The 20,891-nt window shown below is 48.6% G+C and overlaps 1 protein-coding gene across 1 annotated transcript in view; it reads left to right on the forward strand.

Annotated features, from left to right (window-relative positions):
* LOC147097616 (adhesion G protein-coupled receptor E3-like) overlaps positions 1–20,891 on the forward strand; it is a 76,881-nt gene that overhangs the window by 26,241 nt on the left and 29,749 nt on the right. Inside the window, exons 9-10 of the mRNA XM_085971587.1 lie at positions 9,190–9,360; positions 10,925–11,119. Of these exons, the coding sequence (XP_085827713.1) occupies positions 9,190–9,360; positions 10,925–11,119 (366 nt within the window). The remainder of the gene's footprint in view (positions 1–9,189; positions 9,361–10,924; positions 11,120–20,891) is intronic.

Below are 20,891 nucleotides of genomic sequence, written 5' to 3' on the forward strand. Positions count from 1 at the left end.
GCATCCGTAAACCTTTGGTTTATATTCTCTTCTCGATGCCGGTTAGCTGCCGCCCTCTTTTTCCCATAACGTACTGAAAAAACTTTTATCTCATATTTGAAATTGTCCCACCAAACTCTTCTTTCAAGAACAAAAGTTCCTTCCGAGCATCCTTTATTATTTTTATAATCCCTTCTTTATAAGCACTTTCCTTCAGGTATTGATTGTTTAAAATCCATACCCCTGAACCAATCTTAACTCTGCTGTTCCTAATTCTAAGAACCAAAGCCGAGTGATCACTAAAAAATACTTTTATATAATAAATCTCCATCACCTCCAAACTTAACCCTTCCCGCATTAACACAAAATCTATTCGGCTCTGTTTTAAAACATCACCCACCCAACCTGCTCTGGGCACTCCCTTTTAATGGGGTTCCGGTCCCTCCATAAGTCTCTCAAATTTAAATTTGCCATCATTTTTATAACCATCCCTCTGGAGTTATCCTCTTTAAAGGTCATCTGGGCTGAAATGTCCATCCAAGATAAAAATACATTAAAATCCCCCACTATACAAGGATTTTCCACCTCTGCCACTTCAGTGAATAACCCCCGAAAAAACTCGCGACGCTTGCAATGGTCGTTCGGTGCATAGATATTAAAAAGATCACAATTAAATCCCTCCAATTTTACCCTTAGCCGTAAAAATCTCCCCTCAGTGTCCTTGTCCACCAAGGCAACATTCTCTTCTATGGACGGACTCACCAAAACAGCAACCCCTCTACGGTTATTGTTTGCACAACTTGCAAACACCTCTCCCTTCCAAACCTTCTGAACTCTTTCTAGAATATCCTCATCCCAAAAAGGTTTCTTGCAGACACAACAAGTCCGTTCCTTTAAAACCCTGCAACAACTGCTGCAATTTCTTCTCACCCCTCAGTCCGTTCACATTGATCGAGACCAATGTAATCATGGCTCCAAATAATCTCCCAATAATCTCCCCATCATTTAATCTCAGGCTCTTCCCTCCTCTCATGCTCCTTCTCAACTTTTCGGGCAGCTGTTGCTTTTTCCTGCAGCCTCCGGCTCTTTTCCCCCTCCTGTTTGACCCCTCCCTGCTGTTTCAGCCTCTTCCTTGCCTTAAGTTTGGACCCAGGAGCTGCCCTTTCTCCCTCCTTCTGCCCCTCACTAACCTTTCCCTTTCCACAAGATGCCACCCCATCCCCAACTTCCATGTCTTTGTCCCTCTCTAATTCCTCACACTCAAGCTCTTCTGCAACCCCCTGTGCCTGCTCCCCGTCAGATACATAATCCTGCTCCCCGTCAGATACTTCATCTCCCATTGAGAGTCTTCCTGCTATCGCAGTTTCTCCCACTGTGCCGCCCCTTTCGACCACGTCTCTACTTCTGACCCTTGCACCTTGTTCCCTCACTCCATGGGACAATGGCGCACCTAAATTGTTCCCTTCTGACGTCTCTATCTCGCCGATCCCATTCTGCTGTCCCTTTAAGGCTCCTGCCTCTTGCACCCTCTCCCCGCCCTGCCCCCTCCCGCTCACCAAAATATCCGACTCCCCGCCTTTCCCCAGAGCACTCACTTCCACCACACACCCCGCTCCTGCCTCCTCTCCCCCCACAGACACCAGACTCCCCAGGGGGAGCCGAACTGCACTAAGGCTCGAGTCTGCACTCGACCCTTGCTGCCCGCTGCTGTCTTTGTTCCCTTCCATAGCACTCACCGTGTTTTCCGCCATCTCCATCTCGATCTCCGCTCCGCAAACCTCTGCCTCTTCCTGTGCACCTTTTTCCTTCATTTTACCGGCTGTGTCCTCCGACTGCACCGTACCTCCGGCCGTTCCACACTCCTCTCCTGCTCCTTCTCCCATCTCCTCATCACTCATTTCGCTCCCTTCTGCCACACACTCACAGCGGGTGGGGCCTTTATGACACACCCCACAGCTCTCCGCCTTGCAGCTCCGCGCGATATGTCCCGACTCACCACAATTGTAACAATACAAATCAGGACAGTTTCTTACGAGATGGTCATGTCCCAGACAATAGTAACACACCTTTACTTGGTTATCGTGCAGCACACGAAAGTACTGCACTCCTTCCAGTGTCTCGAACGTCATACTGTAAGGCAAAGACCTCACCCCCTCTGGGAACTGCACCTTTACATATCGGGTTCCGTCTGCTACCAGTGTTCCCGGATAGTACCTCCTCTTTATTTCGGAACAGATTTTAATGTCCCACGACTCCAACTTTTTGCTCAGCAATTCGTCCTCGATGTACACAGACAAGTTCAAAAATGAAACCACCACCTCCTCTGAATATAGCAGTCACCTCCAAAAATTTCTCCCCAACTTTCAGGCTGAGCAGCAGTTTTTCCACCTCCTCACGGCCACTGACCGTCACCTCAAATCCCACATTTGGTTTTGGTCGGCAGGCAAAACAGCTTCCCTCACCACAGTCCTCATGAACTGCCTGGATTATATCCCAGGCTCGAATCTTTTTATCTTCACATTGCACCACCACTGTATTTTCTTTACCAAACCTCCTGAGGTCCCGGCCCAAATCTTTGGGCCTTTTTTTCCCCCTTCCCACCACAGTTTCTTCCCTAATAAAATTCCTCTCGGGAATATTGTCCTCTGAGGGGCCCGGCACTCCGGACCCCTCAGCTGCCATCTGGCTGTTTTTTGTGGGCCAAAAAGGCCCTAAAATCTGAAAACAACACCCCAAAACCCTCCACCAACATTTTACAAAACTTCCTCCAACACCCAGCTGCAATTAGGCAACCAGTCACACCTGGCTCACTCCTAGCCCCTCCCACCTAGAGTGCGCTACCCACTGAGCCACATCCAACACATACGCATATGTGTAATTATTATTAATGGTTATCATTGTAGCCTTAATCCAGATGACAGCCAATAAATGCCTTTGGACCCTATTATCTTGAGGGAATTCTCATGAGTAAGAACACCCATTCCATAAGGCTTCACCATAAGCTGATCGTAGCTGGGAGAGGGAGGGGCGTTGCAGTTGTGTTGCTATCATTTGCCTCAGTGCCTCTGGGCTGGAATGCGGCTCCCGATCACTATTCCTGCTGTGTGTGGACAGTGCATGAGGACAGGATCAGCTGTGATGTCCCCCAGGGTGGAATAGCCAGGCAACCCCATTGTCTAGGTCACCTGTGAAGAAGAGCCACCTCTGGGAGGCAATGTAGTCCATGGAACTGAGTCAACTCTTGAGACGAGAATGAGGAAAAGGTGGGAAGAAAATCCCAACTCTGATGCTTTTTAAATAAATAAATGACACTTTATTAAAATTTCAAAAAATATTATATTCATATAAAACCATGGGGGAAAAATTCAGTTGTTTGCGCCTCCCGTTAGTGCCTTAAGAGGGCACTAATGGGGCGCGAAGCAACTAGCACCTGGGCGCGGCGATGTTTGCGCCGCTCATGAAATTAACTAGACATTTTGCGGTGGCGCTAAACACTACCGCCACTGTTAAATCTGTGTATCTTGATGTTGTGTGTCCTTCAATAACTAGACAAGAGACTGCAGAGAACAATCAACAGGTGTTTACTGGATGAGGGTTACTGTAAAACTAACTGTACAGATCCCTACTCAGGGTTATATACAGGTGTGGTCACTGCCGGTACTACAGTATACAGGAGCTGTAAAAAGTAGTTCTCCCCTTAAAGGTACATACACTACAATTCCTCCCCTTTTAGATTAACAGTACCATACATTCATTTAACAATTAAATATCAACTAATTACAATTAACACTTTTAACATGCAACATTAACTGAAAATAGTCTATTAATAAATTCAGTCTTTGGGGAGGCTTCCTGATCCTTTCTGGATAGCGCCTTTCCTGAATGTCTTGCTCTTGGTGCGGAGGCGACTCTGGCCCCCTGTCGTCGGTTGGTTCATCAGCTTCCGATGCTACTGTTTCTGGGGTTGATGCTACCTGTATGTCGGGTTCATCACCAGGTACGCGAGACATGGGGTTGACTCGTTCCTGTGACTCTAGGATCTGGTCAACATGGCGTCTCACAATGTTCTCCCCAACATCCACTGTGTACATTACTGGCCCCTGCCGTGTGCATATCGTTCCTGGTTGCCATTTCTCTGTTCAGTAGTCGCGGGCCAAGACTGGTTGCCCTACATTGAAGCTCCTTGTCGGCTTCTCATTGATGTGTTGGAATTGCTTATTCTCAACATCTCTTCATACATTTGGTCTGAGCAAATCCAGACGAGATCTCAACCTTCGGTTAAAGAACATCATGGCCGAGGTCTGGTTGGTGACTGCATGTGTCGCATTTCTGTAGGCTAACAGGAAATTGTCCACCTTATGCTGCAGTGGAATGTCGTCATCGCACATGGCCCTTACTGCTTTTTTAAAGGTTTGTACGAACCTCTCAGCCAATCCATTTGTGGCTGGATGATACGGGGCGGATGTGTAATGACTTACCCCATTCCTTTTCATAAATCTTCGAAACTCTTCGGACACAAACTGTGGTCCGTTATCAGAGCAAATCTGCTCTGGCAAGCCGTTCCTGGCAAATATGGTCCGTAGGACTGCAATAGTTTTCTCCGTGGTGGTGGAGGACATTTTGATCACCTCAGGCCATTTCGAGTGCACATCCACCGCTATTAAAAACATTGAGTCCATGAATGGACCAGCAAAATCAATATGCACCCGTTGCCATGGAGATGAGGGCCACTCCCATGGGTGTAGAGGGGCATGTGGTGGTGCATTTTGGACCTTCTGGCATCCTGAGCAGCTCTTTGTCAGGTCCTCGATTTGCTGATCGATCCCCGGCCACATAAGCCCTAGCAAGGCTTTTCATTTTCACCCCTCCCAGCTGGCCTTCGTGAAGCTCATTGAGCACTCTCTCCCTTAACTTGGGTGGAATTACCACTCGGGATCCACACATCAAGGTCCCCTGGCATACTGACAGCTGTTCTCTTCTGGATGAGAATGCTGGCAACAGTGAGTCGCCATGTGCTGGCCATCCCTTCACCGTCAAGTCATATACCCGAGACAGTGCCGGGTCATTTCGGGTCTCCTTCTCTATATCAGCATTAGTTACTGGCAATCGTTCAATTATAGTTGAATAAAATATTTCGACAGGGTCCACTGCTGGTGCTTCCTCCGCAGTAGGCAGTGGCAGGCGTGATAGCCCATCAGCGTTTCCATGCTGTTTCGTGCCCTTATACTCTATTTCATATTGGTTCGCCCCTAGAAAAAGGGACCATCTTTGTAGCCATTGCGCAGTCATCACCGGAACGCCCTTCTTTGGATTAAAGATGGAGACAAGTGGTTGGTGGTCAGTCAGCAAGGTGAACTTCTGCCCGTGCAGATAGTGGTTGAACTTTTTCACTCCCCACACTAGGCTGAGGGCTTCCCTGTCAATCTGGGCGTAGTTACGCTCGGCTGAGGTTAGTGACCGAGACGCAAAGGCTACTGGCCTCTCCCAGCCGTCCGGGAATTTGTGCGACAGCACCGCTCCAATACCATAGGGTGATGCATCACATGCCAACCGAATTGGTAGTGCTGGGTTGAAATGAGCCAACACCTCTTTTGATGTGATCAATTCTTTGCACTTCTGGAAAGCTCGTTTACATTCGTCATTCCACTTCCATGGTACCCCCATTAGCAGTAGGGTGTTCAGTGGGTGTAATACTGTAGACAAATTCGGCAAGAACTTATGGTAGTAGTTCACCAGCCCGAGGAACGACCTTAGTTGTGACACATTTTCCGGTGCTGGAGCCTTGACTACTGCCTCAATCTTTTCAGGGGACTTATGTAACCCCTCTTCATCAATAACGTGGCCACAATACGAGATCTGCTTCTGGAAAAACTCGCATTTGTGGTGATTAGCTCAGAGCCCATATTCCTTCAATCTAGTGAGCACCTGCTCCAGGTTGGCGAGGTGATCACTGTAATTTTCGCCCGTGACCAGGATGTCGTCCAAATAACACTGGGTCCCTAGAATCCCTTGCAGGACTTGATCCATTGCCCTTTGCCAAATAGCCGGAGCTGATGCTACCCTGAACACCAGCCGGTTGTATTGGTAGAGACCTTTATGAGTGTTGATCGTGAGGTACTGTTTCGAGGCTTCTTCTACCTCCATTTGCAGGTATGCCTGGGCTAGATCAATCTTAGTGAAGCGTTTCCCTCCAGATAGCGAGGCGAAAATATCTTCAATCCGCGGAAGCGGATATTGTACAGTGTGAAGGACTGGGTTCACTGTCACCTTAAAGTCCCCACAGATGCGAACCTTCTTTGGTTCCCCAGGCGTATTACTCTACGACCTCTTCATTACAGGAACGATGGGTGTAGCCCACTCGCTCCAGTCCACTATGGACAGTACTCCTGAACGTTCCAAACCGTCCAGCTCTGCTTCGACGGCTGGGCGGATCGTATAAGGTACCGGTCTGGCCTTAAAAAACTTTGGGCTTGCATTTTCCTCTATTTTGATTGTCGCTGTTATGCCTTTTAGTGTTCCGAGTCCCTCCTGGAACACTTCTTGTGCGTCAGTTAGCATTTTTGACAGTCGTCCAGGTGTGACGTCGTCATCCTTTTTGGCATCTACAGTCAGTGCTTGTATGGAATGCCAATCTAGCTGTATCTTCCAGATCCATTCACGTCCTAGTAGTGGTGGTCCTCCATCTGGCAATACATATAGGTCCATTTTTGGTGTTTCCTTGCCGTTATATATAACGTTCACCCTTATTTTTCCTTTGGGGTAGACTTTTTGCCCCGTGTACGTCTTCAAGACAATCTCCGTATCTCTCAAGGGTATATGTGAGAATAGCCGCTTGTAGTCCCTTCAGTTTATGACTGTTAGGGCTGATCCTGTGTCCAATTCCATTTTCACTTGGACTCCGGCTATCTTGAGCGTGACCCAGATAGTTTGGTGATCCTCAATTTTGATTACATTATGTAGTTTCAGACAACCTAGCTCCTTGCTTCCGGATTCTGTATCACTCTTCTGTTCGTCTGAACTACTCTCCGTCACCTTATGTACCTTCTTGTACTTCTCCTGTGGGGATTTCTTGCTGCTGGTTTTCTTTTCCGACCTGCAGACTCTTGCTATGTGTCCTACTTTTCCACACTGTCTGCACACTTGGTCCTTGAACCAGCAATCCTTATGGTCGTGTGTTGTTCTGCCGCAGCGATAGCACTTCACTGTTCCGTATGACATTTCATTTGTGCCATATTCTTGCGGTCTCCGTTGTATCTCTGCCGCGCCCGTGCTGCTGCTTCGTGTGATACTGCCATGCTGAAAGCCTTGTCCAGCGTAAGATCCTTTTCTGATAGAAGTCGTTTCTGGGTTCCTTCACTTTGAAGCCCACACACAAACTTGTCCCTTAAAGTATCTGCTAGTCCCGTTCCAAACTGGCAGTGTTTCGATAGCTTGCGCAGTTCCGTTAAAAACTCAGCATTACTTCCATCTTTATGCTGGTTCCTTTTGTGAAACTTAAATCTTTCCGCTATCAGCAGCGGTGTGGGTTCTAAGTGGTCCTGTAGGATTGACACTATGTTTTCAAAATCCTTTTCCACTGGCTTCTCTGGGGTTACTAGGTTTCGCAGTAAGCCATACGTTTTTGCACCCATTGAATTCAACAATACCAGTGCTTTCCTGTCATCTGGCACTTCATTCGCCTTGCAGTACACTTCTATGCATTCGACATATGTCGTCCAATCTTCGACTTCATTGTCGAACGCTGTGACACTGCCACTCTTCGGCATCCCTGAGTGTGGTTAGACTGGCTCAAAATGGCGTCTCCCGCGCTCTCCCTTCTTCTCCGCTGCGGCTCAAAATGGCGTCTCCCGCGCTCTCCCTTCTTCTCCGCTGCGGCTCAAAATGGCATCTCCCGCGCTTTCCTTTCTTCTCCGCTACAGCTGCTCACCCCCTGAACACCGGCTGTGCTCTGCGCGTTTTCCTGTGCGCCTCTCTCTCTCGTTGACGCCGCTCGGTCCTGAACAGCGGCTGCGCCCTGTGCGCGCTACCCTCTCTCTTCTCGCGTCGACGCCGCTCGGTCCTGAACAGCGGCTGCGCCCTGTGCGCTCTACCCTCGCTCTTTTCCCGTCGACGCCGCTCAGTCCTGAACACCAGCTGCGCCCTGTGCGCTCTACCCTCTCTCACGCTGCTCGGCCTTTTTCCTGTGCCGTAGGTCGGCTCTAGCCACCGCTGTGCGGGAAGGGTCTGCGCCGTACCTGTTGCCAGCCCGTTTCGCTGGAGTCTCCGTTGGATGGTCGACGCCCGTGCTTCTGGACTCGGCCTTCTGCAGAGTTGCAGGTAGGTTCGAATCTGCTCATCGCCAATGTTAAATCCGTGTATCTTGATGTTGTGTGTCCTTCAATAACTAGACAAGAGACTGCAGAGAACAATCAACAGGTGTTTACTGGATGAGGGTTACTCTAAAACTAACTGTACAGATCCCTACTCAGGGTTATATACAGGTGTGGTCACTGCCGGTACTACAGTATACAGGAGCTGTAAAAAGTAGTTCTCCCCTTAAAGGTACATACACTACAGCCACGATCTCCTGCGCCGGCAGATTGTGACGTCAGTCGAGTGCGCAAGGCCCCGTTAGCGCCCCGGACCAGATATTGAGTGGCGCCCCTGCCTTACCGCCTGCCGCTAGCAACGACAGGTTGAGGGGAGCGTTATGCTGTCAGAAAGGGACTGGGGGAGCGCTATTTAAAGGCGACTGCTTCCTGCCTTTTTTTAGTCGGTGACATTTTTGCACCACGCAGTCTGAGAGAGAGAGAGAGACTTCTGGAGAGATTCAACGCTGTGTGAAAGAGTTTTGAGTACTGAGCAGCACTTTGCAGGTTTATTTTGATTTGCCCTTCCTTGCTCTGAGGTAGCGCCTCGCTCCTCGGCCTTTGCGCCTTAAGACAGGTGTGAAGCGCCTGATTTAGCGCTCCAATCACCTCCGGGGGCAATAAAAGCCAAGTTTGCTGTCGGAGGCGATAATTAGTGCCAGGCGCTAAACTTTGCGCACGGCCGATAATGGCGCCCCAAATGGGGCGATACCGAATTTTTACCCCCATGTCTTTTCATTATCTTTCTAAATAATTGTACTGGATGTGCAAAAGGTCAAAGCCCCTGTTTCTAATTGTGACGCGATTGTAATGCCTGGTATTAGAATAATCAAAGTAGTAACTGTTTGTTTCTTGGACACAGGAAAGAAATTCGAACAAAATTGCGCTGTGTGTCTATTGGGAAAATGCTAAGGAGAGAAGCTTCTGGTCTCCCAAGGGCTGCAAGGTGATCGTTTCCAGCGGGAGCCACACAACGTGTGGATGTTTGCACCTGGCTAGCTTCGCGGTTCTAATGGCCCCTTTTGAAATGCAGGTAACGACCGTTTTGTTAAAGCCCCTGCACAAACTTGATATGAAATATCACTGTTAGAAGTCTAGTGAGCTCATATCATCGCCGTTCCTCCAGGGCCTCGCCCCTCCCGATCTCTGTAATCTCCTCCAGCCTCACAACTCCCCCGAGAGCTCTCCAATTCTGGCCTCCTGTGCATCCCCACCATTGGCGGCCGTGCCTTCAGCCGACTAGGCCCTCAACTTTGGAATATCCTTCCTAAACCTCTCCACCTCTCTCTCCTCCTTTAAGACGCTGCTTAAAACCTACCTCATTGACCAAGCTTTTGATCACCTGTCCTGATATCTCCTTATGTGGCTCGGTGTCATTATGCTCCTGTGCCTTGGGATGATTTACTATGTAAAAGGCACTATATAAATGCAAGTTGCTGTTGTTGAGTATCTATTTTTAGTTTCTTTAATTCGCCAAGTGATGTTTTAGTTAAAATTGCTTGAAAAATGATGCATCTGGCTGCTAACACTTTGTGATGTTGCTTCAATTGGAATCTATTCCATTTCAGAGTTGGAGAGAAGGGGCAAAGGTTTACCCCAAATCATAAATACTTTCTAAAATGGGAGTCTCCAAACTTGACCTGTTGGTCACGAGTAGCCTATGAAATCCCAGGCAACTTTGTCTTGTATTTCGTACTCACTGGCTTGTCCTATTTGAATTACATGGATCTGAAGATTTGAAAAGAATTATTGTTAGCTTCCCTTCCTACCACCATCCCGCACCGTGCTATATGGCATTGTAAATGGTTCCTTCACCTCAGATACTATCTCCCGCCCTTTCAAAACCGTCGTCAACACGCCCCCCACTTCCAAAAACCTACCCTTGACCTCTCTGCCATTCAAACTACCATCTCATCTCCAATCTCCCTGTCCTCTCACCTCTGTGTCCATCTTTCCCCCAACGCCCGGTTTGAATCTCTCCAACAAGTTTTCCCTGTCTCAAAGCCAAAATGGCCCTAAGCAAAGACATTTTGTGACTGCGGCCCCCTCGACCTTTCTGCAACCTTGGACACAGTTGACCGCACCATCCTCTTCCAACGGGTCTCCTCCATTGTCCAGCTCTGTGGCCCTGACTTGATTCCACTCTTACCCATCCAATTATAGCCAGAGCATCTCGAGCAATGGTTTCTCATTCCACTCCCTTCACCATTGCCTCTGGAGTCTCCTAACAATCTACCCTCTACCGTGATTGACATATGCCCCTTGGTGACATCATCCAAAGACGCGGAACCAGTTTCCACATGAACGCTGATGACACCCAGCTCTACTTCACCACCGCCTCTCTCGATCCCTCCACAGCCTATAAGTTGTCAGACTCCTTCCCCGACATCCAGTCTTAGATGAGCTGCAATTTCCTCCAGCTAAACAAGATTCTTGTGATCTCCTAACATGGAACGTTTATGCATTTGGCATCTTGGCCTTGAAATTCCTACAGTGTTAAATCGGCAGCGAAAATGGAGTGGAATTTCTAGGTTGCTGCATATTGTGCATGCCCTCCTGGTGCTTGTCAAATGAATGTTTGCTGCTGTTTGTTGCAGGCTGAGTTAGCCCTTCACATAATCACTCTCATCGGAGTCAGTTTATCGCTCGTCTGCCTTGGAATCTCCATCGTCACGTTCGCCTTCTACTGTTCCATCCAGCGTGAGACTCGCACAATCCACCTGAACCTGTGCCTGAGCCTCTTCCTGGCACAGCTCCTGTTCGTAACTGGAATTTCTCGGACAGGTAACAAGGTGAGGAATTCCAATTAGAGCCCACTCCGCCTCTGAACCATCCGTTAACCATCATGAATAGTCGGTCAGCTATTGATAGTTTAGCTGGATGATACACAGAGAGACAAGTCAAGCCAAAAAAAGCGCAACACCAGGTTCCACATGTATGCTGATGGCCCCCAGCTCTACCTCACCACCACCTCTCTCCTCGATCCCTCCACTGCTTCTGTCTTGTCAAGCTGCTCGTCCGATGGGTGGATGGATTTGCTGGCACCTTTTGGTCGATGTGGTTGTGCACATAAAGTTCCGAGCTCATTTCTGTCAATGCTTGTAACTTTTTGGAGTAGTTTGATGGCAGGGAAAATTGAGACAGCTTCCTAGATATTGGGCGGTAGCGAGCAGGATTGACATCGCACACGAGCTGCAGATTAATTGAGGGAAATCCTTTCCTGGTCATGAAATTGAGGGGGTTCTCATGTGAGACTTTGAGTGCCGTGTGTATTGGCCTTTGCACCTGTGGGAACCATGCATGCCTATGGAATTAGATAGTTTAAGGTTTACCTGGTCCCAGTGAGAAGGTAATGAAGCACATGGACCACTTACAGAGAGCATCACTGACCTCCTTTACACAAGTGGCAAATGTGGCCAAGGTCGCCAGATGTTGCTTGGAAGGATCTAATTGCAAAGAATTTCAAGGCAGCAAGAATAACGAAACAGAACAATAAAGCTACCAAAAGACTTAAAAAGCTTAAGCCCCGATTTGAAATCCCCCACGCCCGGCGAGAACTGGACATGCAGAGGGTTAAAATAGTGACAGGCGAGGAACTCATCGATGTCAATCAGGCCCCAACGCAATTTTAATTTCATATCGTGAAGTCGACCTGGGGCCGACACCATGGGGAGAAGGCCCAAGATAGAGCTGAGAAGGTCAAACACGTGACATTGTTCTAAGCTTTCTTGTGGGCCAGGCGGAAGAGGATTGCTCCACCAGGCCCCACAATTAAACCTTGGGCCTCCCCCAATCATGGCCCCTGTCGGCCGACTCCGATCCACATACCTGCCTGCAGGGGGACTGTTCCTGCAGGTCCCCGGCTGCGGCCTCCAGCCAGACTTAGCCGCCTCCCACCCCCCCGGCCTCTCACCATTGATGCCGGGTTCCGGCAGGAAAGAAAGAAAGACTTGCATTTCTATAGCACCTTTCATGACCACCGGACGTCTCAAAGCGCTTTACAGCCAATGAAGTACTTTTTGAAGTGGAGTCATTGTTGTAATGTGGGAAACGCAGCAGCCAATTTGCACACAGCAAGCTCCCACAGTAATGTGATAATGACCAGATAGTCTGTTTTTGTTATGTTGGTTGCAGGATAAATATTGGCCCAGGACTCCAGGGAGAATTCCCCTGCTCTTCTTCGAAATAGTGCCATGGAATCTTTTACGTCCAGCTGAGAGGGCAGACGGGGCTTCGGTTTAACATCTCATCTGAAAGACGGCACCTCCGACAGTGCAGCACTCCCTCAGTACTGGCACTGGGAGTGTCAGCCTAGCTTTAGATGCTCAAGTCCCTGGAGTGGGACTTGAACCCACAACCTTCTGACTCAGTAGGCAAGTGTGCAACCCACTGAGCCACAGCTGACACTGTTGGGCCTGGTGTATTTAACTGAGGCCCAGGAGTTAAAATGAACTGGGCCTCACGTGGAGTGAGCTGGGGTGAGCTTGGAGCTCGCCTCCCCAACTCCACGCTCGCTGCCTGCATTAAAATCGGGGGCTAAATAGAAAAAGACGTCAGTATGCAGACATGGGGAGAAAAGGCAAGGGCAATTGCAACACCAAGCGCGTAGCAGGTCCTGCACTGAGCGGAGATCTGATTGTCTGTTTAGATGCTCTGTGAGCAAACCACAACCGTGTAATAACAGAACATAACAGAAACAAACACCATAGCCACTAACTGACAAAACTGTGAACCAGCGCCACAGCAAGAACTCATAGTGGAAAAAGCTGCCATTAGCAGTCGGAATAATAATCTCACTTCTCGAATAACAAAGAGAAGTACAAAAACCGCACAACAATTTGAACTATCGATGATCTTGACTGTGACTGTCCATAACCGCAAGGCTTTAAAGTCGAGTAGCTTCACACTTGTTATGGGGCTCTTATTTAAAGGCTTATTTTCTTCTGAGGAGAGAGTTGCATCGATATCGGTGTTACTTTCTATCCATAGTCAAGGGGTTGAGGCAGATAGAACATAGGAACATAAGACGTAGGAGCAGGAGTCGGTCATTTGGCCCCTCGAGCCTGCTCCGCCATTCAATAAGATCATGGCTGATCTGATCTTGGCATCAACTCCACTTCCCTGCCCGCTCCCCATAACCCTTGACTCCCTTATCGTTAAAAATCTGTCTATCCCCACCTTAAATATATTCAATGACCTGTAGTGTATGTACCTTTAAGAGGAGAACTACTTTTACAGCTCCTGTATACTGTAGTACCGACAGTGACCACACCTGTATATAAACCCTGAGGAGGGCTCTGTACTGTTAGTTTTTAGAATACCCTCATCCAGTAAACACCTGTTGATTGTTCATCTGCAGTCTCTGTCTATTTATTGAAGAGCACCATACCTCATGATTCACGGATTTAACAGTGGCGACAACGAGTGGATTCAAACCTACCTGCAACTCTGAAGAAGACCGAGTCCAGAAATACGGGCGTCGACCATCCAAAGAAGACTTGAACATCGCAGAGGAGGCTGTGGAGAGCTGGGCTTGGTTCTCCAGTCACGACGATCCAGCGCAACAGGCTGGCAACAGATACGGCGCAGACCCTTCCCGGACAGCGGCGGCGGGAGCCGACCGACGGCACAAAAAAGGCCGAGCAGCGTCGACGGGGTAAGAGGGAGGGTAAAGCGCACGGGGCGCAGCCGGGGGTTGAAGACCGAGCGGCGTCGACGGAAAGCAAAAAGAGAGAGAGGGTAAAGCCCAGCTGGGGTTCAGGACCGAGCGGCGTCAACGAGAGAGGCGTGCAGGAAAACGCGCAGAGCGCAGCCAGTGCTCAAGGGCTGAGCAGCGTCCGCGGGGAAGAAAGGAAGCGTGGGAGACGCCATTTGAGCTGCAGCAGAGAAGAAGGGAGAGCGCGGGAGACGCCATTTTTGGGGCCGCAGCGGAGAAGAAGGGAGAGCGCGGGAAGAAAAGGAAGCGCAGGAGACGCCATTTTGAGCCAGCAGAGAAGAAGGGAGAGCGCGGGAGACGCCATTTTTAGCCAGTCTAACCACACCCAGGGATGCCGAAGAGTGGCAGTGTCACAGCGTTCGACAATGAAGTCGAAGATTGGGCGACATATGTAGAATGCATTGAAGTGTACTGCAAGGCGAATGAAGTGCCAGATGCCAGGAAAGCACTGGTATTGTTGAATTCCATGAGTGCAAAAACGTATGGCTTACTGCGAAACTTAATAACCCCAGAGAAGCCAGTGGATAAGGACTTTGAAAGCATAGTGGCAATCCTACAGGACCACTTAAACCCCACACCGCTGCTGATAGCAGAAAGATTTAAGTTTCATAACAGGAACCAGCATAAAGACGAATGTAATGCTGAGTATTTAAAGGAACTGCGCAAGCTATCGAAACACTGCCAGTTTGGAACGGGACTAGCAGATACGTTAAGGGACAAGTTTGTGTGTGGGCTTCAAAGTGAAGGAACCCAGAAACGGCTTCTATCAGAAAAGGATCTTACGCTGGACAAGGCTTTCAGCATGGCAGTATCACACGAAGCAGCCGCACGGGTAGCTGCAGAGATACAACGGAGACCGCAAGAATATGGTACCAATGAAATGTCATATGGAGCAGTGAAGTGTTATCACTGCGGCAGAACAACGCATGACCAGAAGGATTGTTGGTTCAAGGACCAAGTGTGCAGACAGTGTGGAAAAGCAGGACACATAGCAAGAGTCTGCAGGTCGGGGAAGAAAACCAGCAGCAAGAAATCTCCACAGGAGAAGTACAAAAAGGTACATAAGGTGACGGAGAGTAGTTCAGACGAACAGAAAAGTGATACAGACTCCGGAAGCAAGGAGCTGGGTTGGCTGAAACTACATAATGTAATCAAAATGGAGGATCACCAAACTATCTGGGTCACGCTCAAGATAGACGGAGTCCAAGTGAAAATGGAATTGGACACAGGATCAGCCCTAACAGTCATAAACCGAAGGGACTACAAGCGGCTATTCTCACATATACCCTTGAGAGATACAGAGATTGTCTTGAAGACGTACACGGGGCAAAAAGTCTACCCCAAAGGAAAAATAAGGGTGAACGTGATATATAACGGCAAGGAAACACCAAAAATGGACATATATGTATTGCCAGATGGAGGACCACCACTGCTAGGACGTGAATGGATCCGGAAGATACAGTTAGATTGGCATTCCATACAAGCACTGACGGTAGATGCCAAAAAGGATGATGACGTCACACCTGGACGACTGTCAAAAATGCTAACTGACGCACAGGAAGTGTTGCAAGAGGGACTCGGAACACTAAAAGGCATAACAGCGATGATCAAAATAGAGGAAAATGCAAGCCCAAAGTTTTTTAAGGCCAGACTGGTGCCTTATGCGATCCGCCCAGCCGTCGAAGCAGAGCTGGAAGGTTTGGAACGTTCAGGAGTACTGTCCAAAGTGGACTGGAGCGAGTGGGCTACACCCATCGTTCCTGTAATGAAGAGGTCGTTGAGTAATACGCTTGGGGAACCAAAGAAGGTTCGCATCTGTGGGGACTTTAAGGTGACAGTGAACCCGGTCCTTCACACTGTACAATTTCCGCTTCCGCGGATTGAAGATATTTTCGCTTCGCTATCTGGAGGAAAACGCTTCACTAAGATTGATCTGGCCCAGGCGTACCTGCAAATGGAGGTAGAAGAAGCCTCGAAACAATACCTCACGATCAACACTCACAAAGGTCTCTACCAATACAACCGGCTGGTGTTTGGGGTAGCATCAGCTCCGGCTATTTGGCAAAGGGCAATGGATCGAGTCCTGCAAGGGATTCCAGGGACCCAGTGTTATTTGGACGACATCCTGGTCACGGGCAAAAATGACAGTGATCACCTCGCCAACCTGGAGCAGGTGCTCACTAGATTGAAGGAATATGGGCTCCGAGCTAATCGCCACAAATGCGAGTTTTTCCAGAAGCAGATCTCGTATTGTGGCCACGTTATTGATGAAGAAGGGTTACATAAGTCCCCTGAAAAGATTGAGGCAGTAGTCAAGGCTCCAGCACCGGAAAATGTGTCACAACTGAGGTCGTTCCTCGGGCTGGTGAACTACTACCATAAGTTCTTGCCGAATTTGTCTACAGTGTTACACCCACTGAACAGCCTACTACAAACGGGGGTGCCATGGAAGTGGAATGACGAATGTAAACGAGCTTTCCAGAAGTGCAAAGAATTGATCGTGTCAAAAGAAGTGTTGGCTCATTTCAACCCAGCACTACCAATTCGGTTGGTGTGTGATGCATCACCCTATGGTATTGGAGCGGTGCTGTCGCACAAATTCCCGGACGGTTTGGAGAGGCCAGTAGTCTTTGCATCTCGGTCACTAACCTCAGCCGAGTGCAACTACGCCCAGATTGAGAGGGAGGCCCTCAGCCTAGTGTGGGGAGTGAAAAAGTTCAACCACTATCTGCATGGGCAGAAGTTCACCTTGCTGACTGAACACCAACCACTTGTTTCCATCTTTAATCCAAAGAAGGGCGTTCCGGTGATGACTGCGCAACGGCTACAAAGATGGTCCCTTTTTCTAGGGGCGAACCAATATGAAATAGAGTATAAGGGCACGAAACAGCATGGAAATGCTGATGGGCTATCACGCCTGCCACTGCCTACTGCGGAGGAAGTACCAGCAGTGGACCCTGTCGAAATATTTTATTCGACTATAATTGAACGCTTGCCAGTAACTAACGTGGATATAGAGAAGGAGACCTGAAATGACCCGACACTGTCTCGGGTGTATGATTTGACGGTGAAGGGATGGCCAACACATGGCGACTCACTGTTGCCAGCATTCTCATCCAGAAGAGAACAGCTGTCAGTATGCCAGGGGACATTGATGTGTGGATCCCGAGTGGTAATTCCACCCAAGTTAAGGGAGAGAGTGCTAAATGAGCTTCACGAAGGCCATCTGGGAGGGGTAAAAATGAAAAGCCTTGCTAGGGCTTATGTGTGGTGGCCAGGAATCGATCAACAAATCGAAGACCTAACTAAGAGCTGCTTAGGATGCCAGAAGTTCCAAAATGCACCACCACATGCCCCTCTACACCCATGGGAGTGGCCCTCCTCTCCATGGCAACGGGTGCATATTGATTTTGCTGGTCCATTCATGGACTCAATGTTCTTAATAGCAGTGGATGCGCACTCGAGATGGCCTGAGGTGATCAAAATGTCCTCCACCACTGCAGAGAAAACGATTGCAGTCCTACGGACCATATTTGCCAGGAACGGCTTGCCAGAGCAGATTTGCTCTGATAACGGACCACAGTTTGTGTCCGAAGAGTTTCGGAAATTCATGAGAAGGAATGGGGTAAGGCATTACACATCCGCCCCGTATCATCCAGCAACAAATGGATTGGCTGAGAGGTTTGTACAAACCTTTAAAAAGGCAGTAAGTGCCATGTGCGATGATGACATTCCACTGCAGCATAAGGTGGACAATTTCCTGTTAGCCTACAGAAATGTGACACATGCAGTTACCAACCAGACCCCGGCCATGATGTTCTTTAACCGAAGGTTGAGATCTCGTCTGGATTTGCTCAGACCAAATGTACAAAGAAATGTTGAGAATAAGCAATTCCAGCACATCAATGAGAAGCCGACAAGGAGCTTCAATGTAGGACAACCAGTCTTGGCCCGCGACTACCGAACAGAGAAATGGCAACCAGGAACGATATGCACAAGGCAGGGGCCACTAATGTACACAGTGGATGTGGGGGAGAACATTGTGAGATGCCATGTCGACCAGATCCTAGCGCCACAGGAACGAATCAACCCCATGTCTCGCGTACCTGGTGATGAACCCGACATACCGGTAGCATCTACCCCAGAAACGGTAGCATCGGAAGCTGATGAACAAACCGACGACAGCGGCCCAGAATCGCCTCCGCACCAAGAGCAAGACACTCAGGAAAGGCACTATCCAGAAAGGATCAGGAAGCCGCCCCAAAGACTGAATTTATAAATGGACTATTTCAGCTACTGTGCATGTTAAAAGTGTTAACTGTTAAAATGAATGTTATGGTACTGTTAATCTAAAAGGGGAGGAATTGTAGTGTATGTACCTTTAAGAGGAGAACTACTTTTACAGCTCCTGTATACTGTAGTACCAGCAGTGACCACACCTGCATATAAACCCTGAGGAGGGCTCTGTACTGTTAGTTTTTAGAATACCCTCATCCAGTAAACACCTGTTGATTGTTCATCTGCAGTCTCTGTCTATTTATTGAAGAGCACCATACCTCATGATTCACGGATTTAACATGACCCAGCCTCCACAGCTCTCTGGGGAAGAGAATTCCAAAGATTCACGACCCTCTGAGAGAAGAAGTTCCTCCTCATTTCCGATTTAAAAGGGTTTCCCCTTATTCTGAAATGATGCCCCCTAGTTCTAGATTCCCTCACGAGGGGAAACATCCTCTCTGCATCTACCCTGTCATTTTGTCTTTAAGGTATCGCTCCACCATTGGCAGCCGTGCCTTCACCTGTCCAGGTCCTAAGCTCTGGAAACATAGAAACATAGAAGATAGGAGCAGGAGTAGGCCATTCGGTCCCTCGAGCCTGCTCCGCCATTCAATGAGATCATGGCTGATCATCCAAACTCAGTACCCTGTCCCTGCCTTCTCCCCATATCCCTTGATCCCTTTAGCCTTAAGAAATGTATCTACCTTCCTTCCCTAAGCCTCTCTGCCTCTTTCCCTCTGTCTCCTTTTAAGGCTCCTTTTAAATTTGGTAGGCCAAGCTCGTTGCATGGCAGGCCCTGGTAGTACTCTCTCGCCTGTGAGTCAGAAGGTCGTGGATTCACGTTCCACTCCAGAGACTTGGGCGCATAATCCAGACGGACACTCCCAGTGCAATACTGAGGGAGCGCTGCACTGTCAGAGGTGCCGTGCCGTCAGTCAGATGAGACGTTAAAATACGACCCCCTCTGCCCCCTTAGGTGGACTTAATAAAACCCATGGCATTAATTTGAAGAAGAGCAGTGGAGGACTCCTGGCCAGTATTTATCTCTCAACCAACATCGCTAAAACCAATTATCTGGTCCTTATCACATTGCTGTTTGTGGGAGCTTGCTGTGCACAAATTGGCTGCCGCGTTTGCTACATTACAACAGTGACCACACTTCAAAAAGTACTTCATTGGTTGTGAAGCACTTTGGGAGGTTTTGAGGCCATGAAAGGCGCTATATAAATGCAAGTCTTTCTTTCCGATTTAAATATTTTTCAATTGTTTTTATCTTTTTCAAAACGGTGGTAACAATAAGAAGCCTGGCACCCTGTCGAGTTCAGCTCATTGCTCATATCCTCACAGAAAACTGGCTCTGACCTTTTTCATCTTCAATAATAGTTCTTCCTTGCACCAGAAGTCGGGGGGAGTCAGGCCTGCAGGCTTGGTTGCTGGTCTGGAGTCCATTGGCTGTTGTTGTCTGGGTCCCTGAAGAGTTCAAATAAAATTTATTTAGGGCCATATTCACGTTGGACTCCTCGGATCCCCTAATCTGAGGGGACCCAGTGCCGAGTTTCCTGGAAGTAGGTCCCCCTTTGTTGTAACTCTGAGGTAAATGAGGCAGGAGGGGGCCACAAACACCCACACCCGCTCCCATAAACAGGCCAAGGCGGGGCCTGCTCTTATATCGGGGCCCAGGTTCATCCATTGAGGGAATCCCTGTAAATCCTGGGCAGTGTGACGGGGTGGAGACTGGGAAACGAGCAGTACATAGAGGGTTTCAGAGCTAACGGGGGTCATTTTAAATTTGGGTGATGGGTGATATTGAATTGGCCGCTCATTGTACACAACGGCCGATTTTGCTTTCCATTAAAGCCAAGGGAAGGGAGCATTGGAAGTGGTGTATAATTGCACAGAACAGCACAGAAACAGGCCATTCGGCCCAAATGGTCCATGCTTCGTACTAACCTCCTCCCACCGCTCTTCATCTAACCCCATCAACATATCCTTCTATTCCTTTCTCCCTCATGGGTTTATCTAGCTTCCCCTTAAATGCACCTTTGCTATTCACCTCAACTACACCCTGTGGTAGCGAGTTCCACGTTCTAACCACTCTGTGAGCAAAGAAGTTTCTCCTGAATTTCCTACTGGGTTTATTAGTGACGATCTTATGGCCGTTAGTTTCGGATTCCCCAATGAGTGGAAACATCTTCTCTACATCTACCCTATCACTCCCTTTCATAATCTTAAAGACCTCTATCAGGTCACCCCTCAGCTTTCTCCTTTCTAGAGAAGAGAACCCCAGCCTTACAATCTTTCCTGATGGGTAAAACCTCTCAGTTCTGATATCACCCATTTTACAATTGCCAATGGTTATCCTCAATGTTTTTAAGCTTTGCAGTCTTTTCATTTTTGTTACCTCGTTTGCTGCTGAAACCCTCATCCACACCTTTCTTACCTCTAGACTTGACCATTCCAACGCACTCCTGGCCGGCCTCCCATGTTCCACCCTACGTAAACTTGAGCTCATCCAAAACTCGGCTGCCCGTGTCCTAACTCGCACCGAGTCCCGTTCACCCATCTCCCCT

The sequence above is a fragment of the Somniosus microcephalus genome, chromosome 31 (genome assembly GCF_052327205.1).
Source record: "Somniosus microcephalus isolate GS21.2 chromosome 31, FLI_Smic_1.0, whole genome shotgun sequence".
In the NCBI taxonomy this organism is placed as follows: domain Eukaryota; kingdom Metazoa; phylum Chordata; class Chondrichthyes; order Squaliformes; family Somniosidae; genus Somniosus; species Somniosus microcephalus.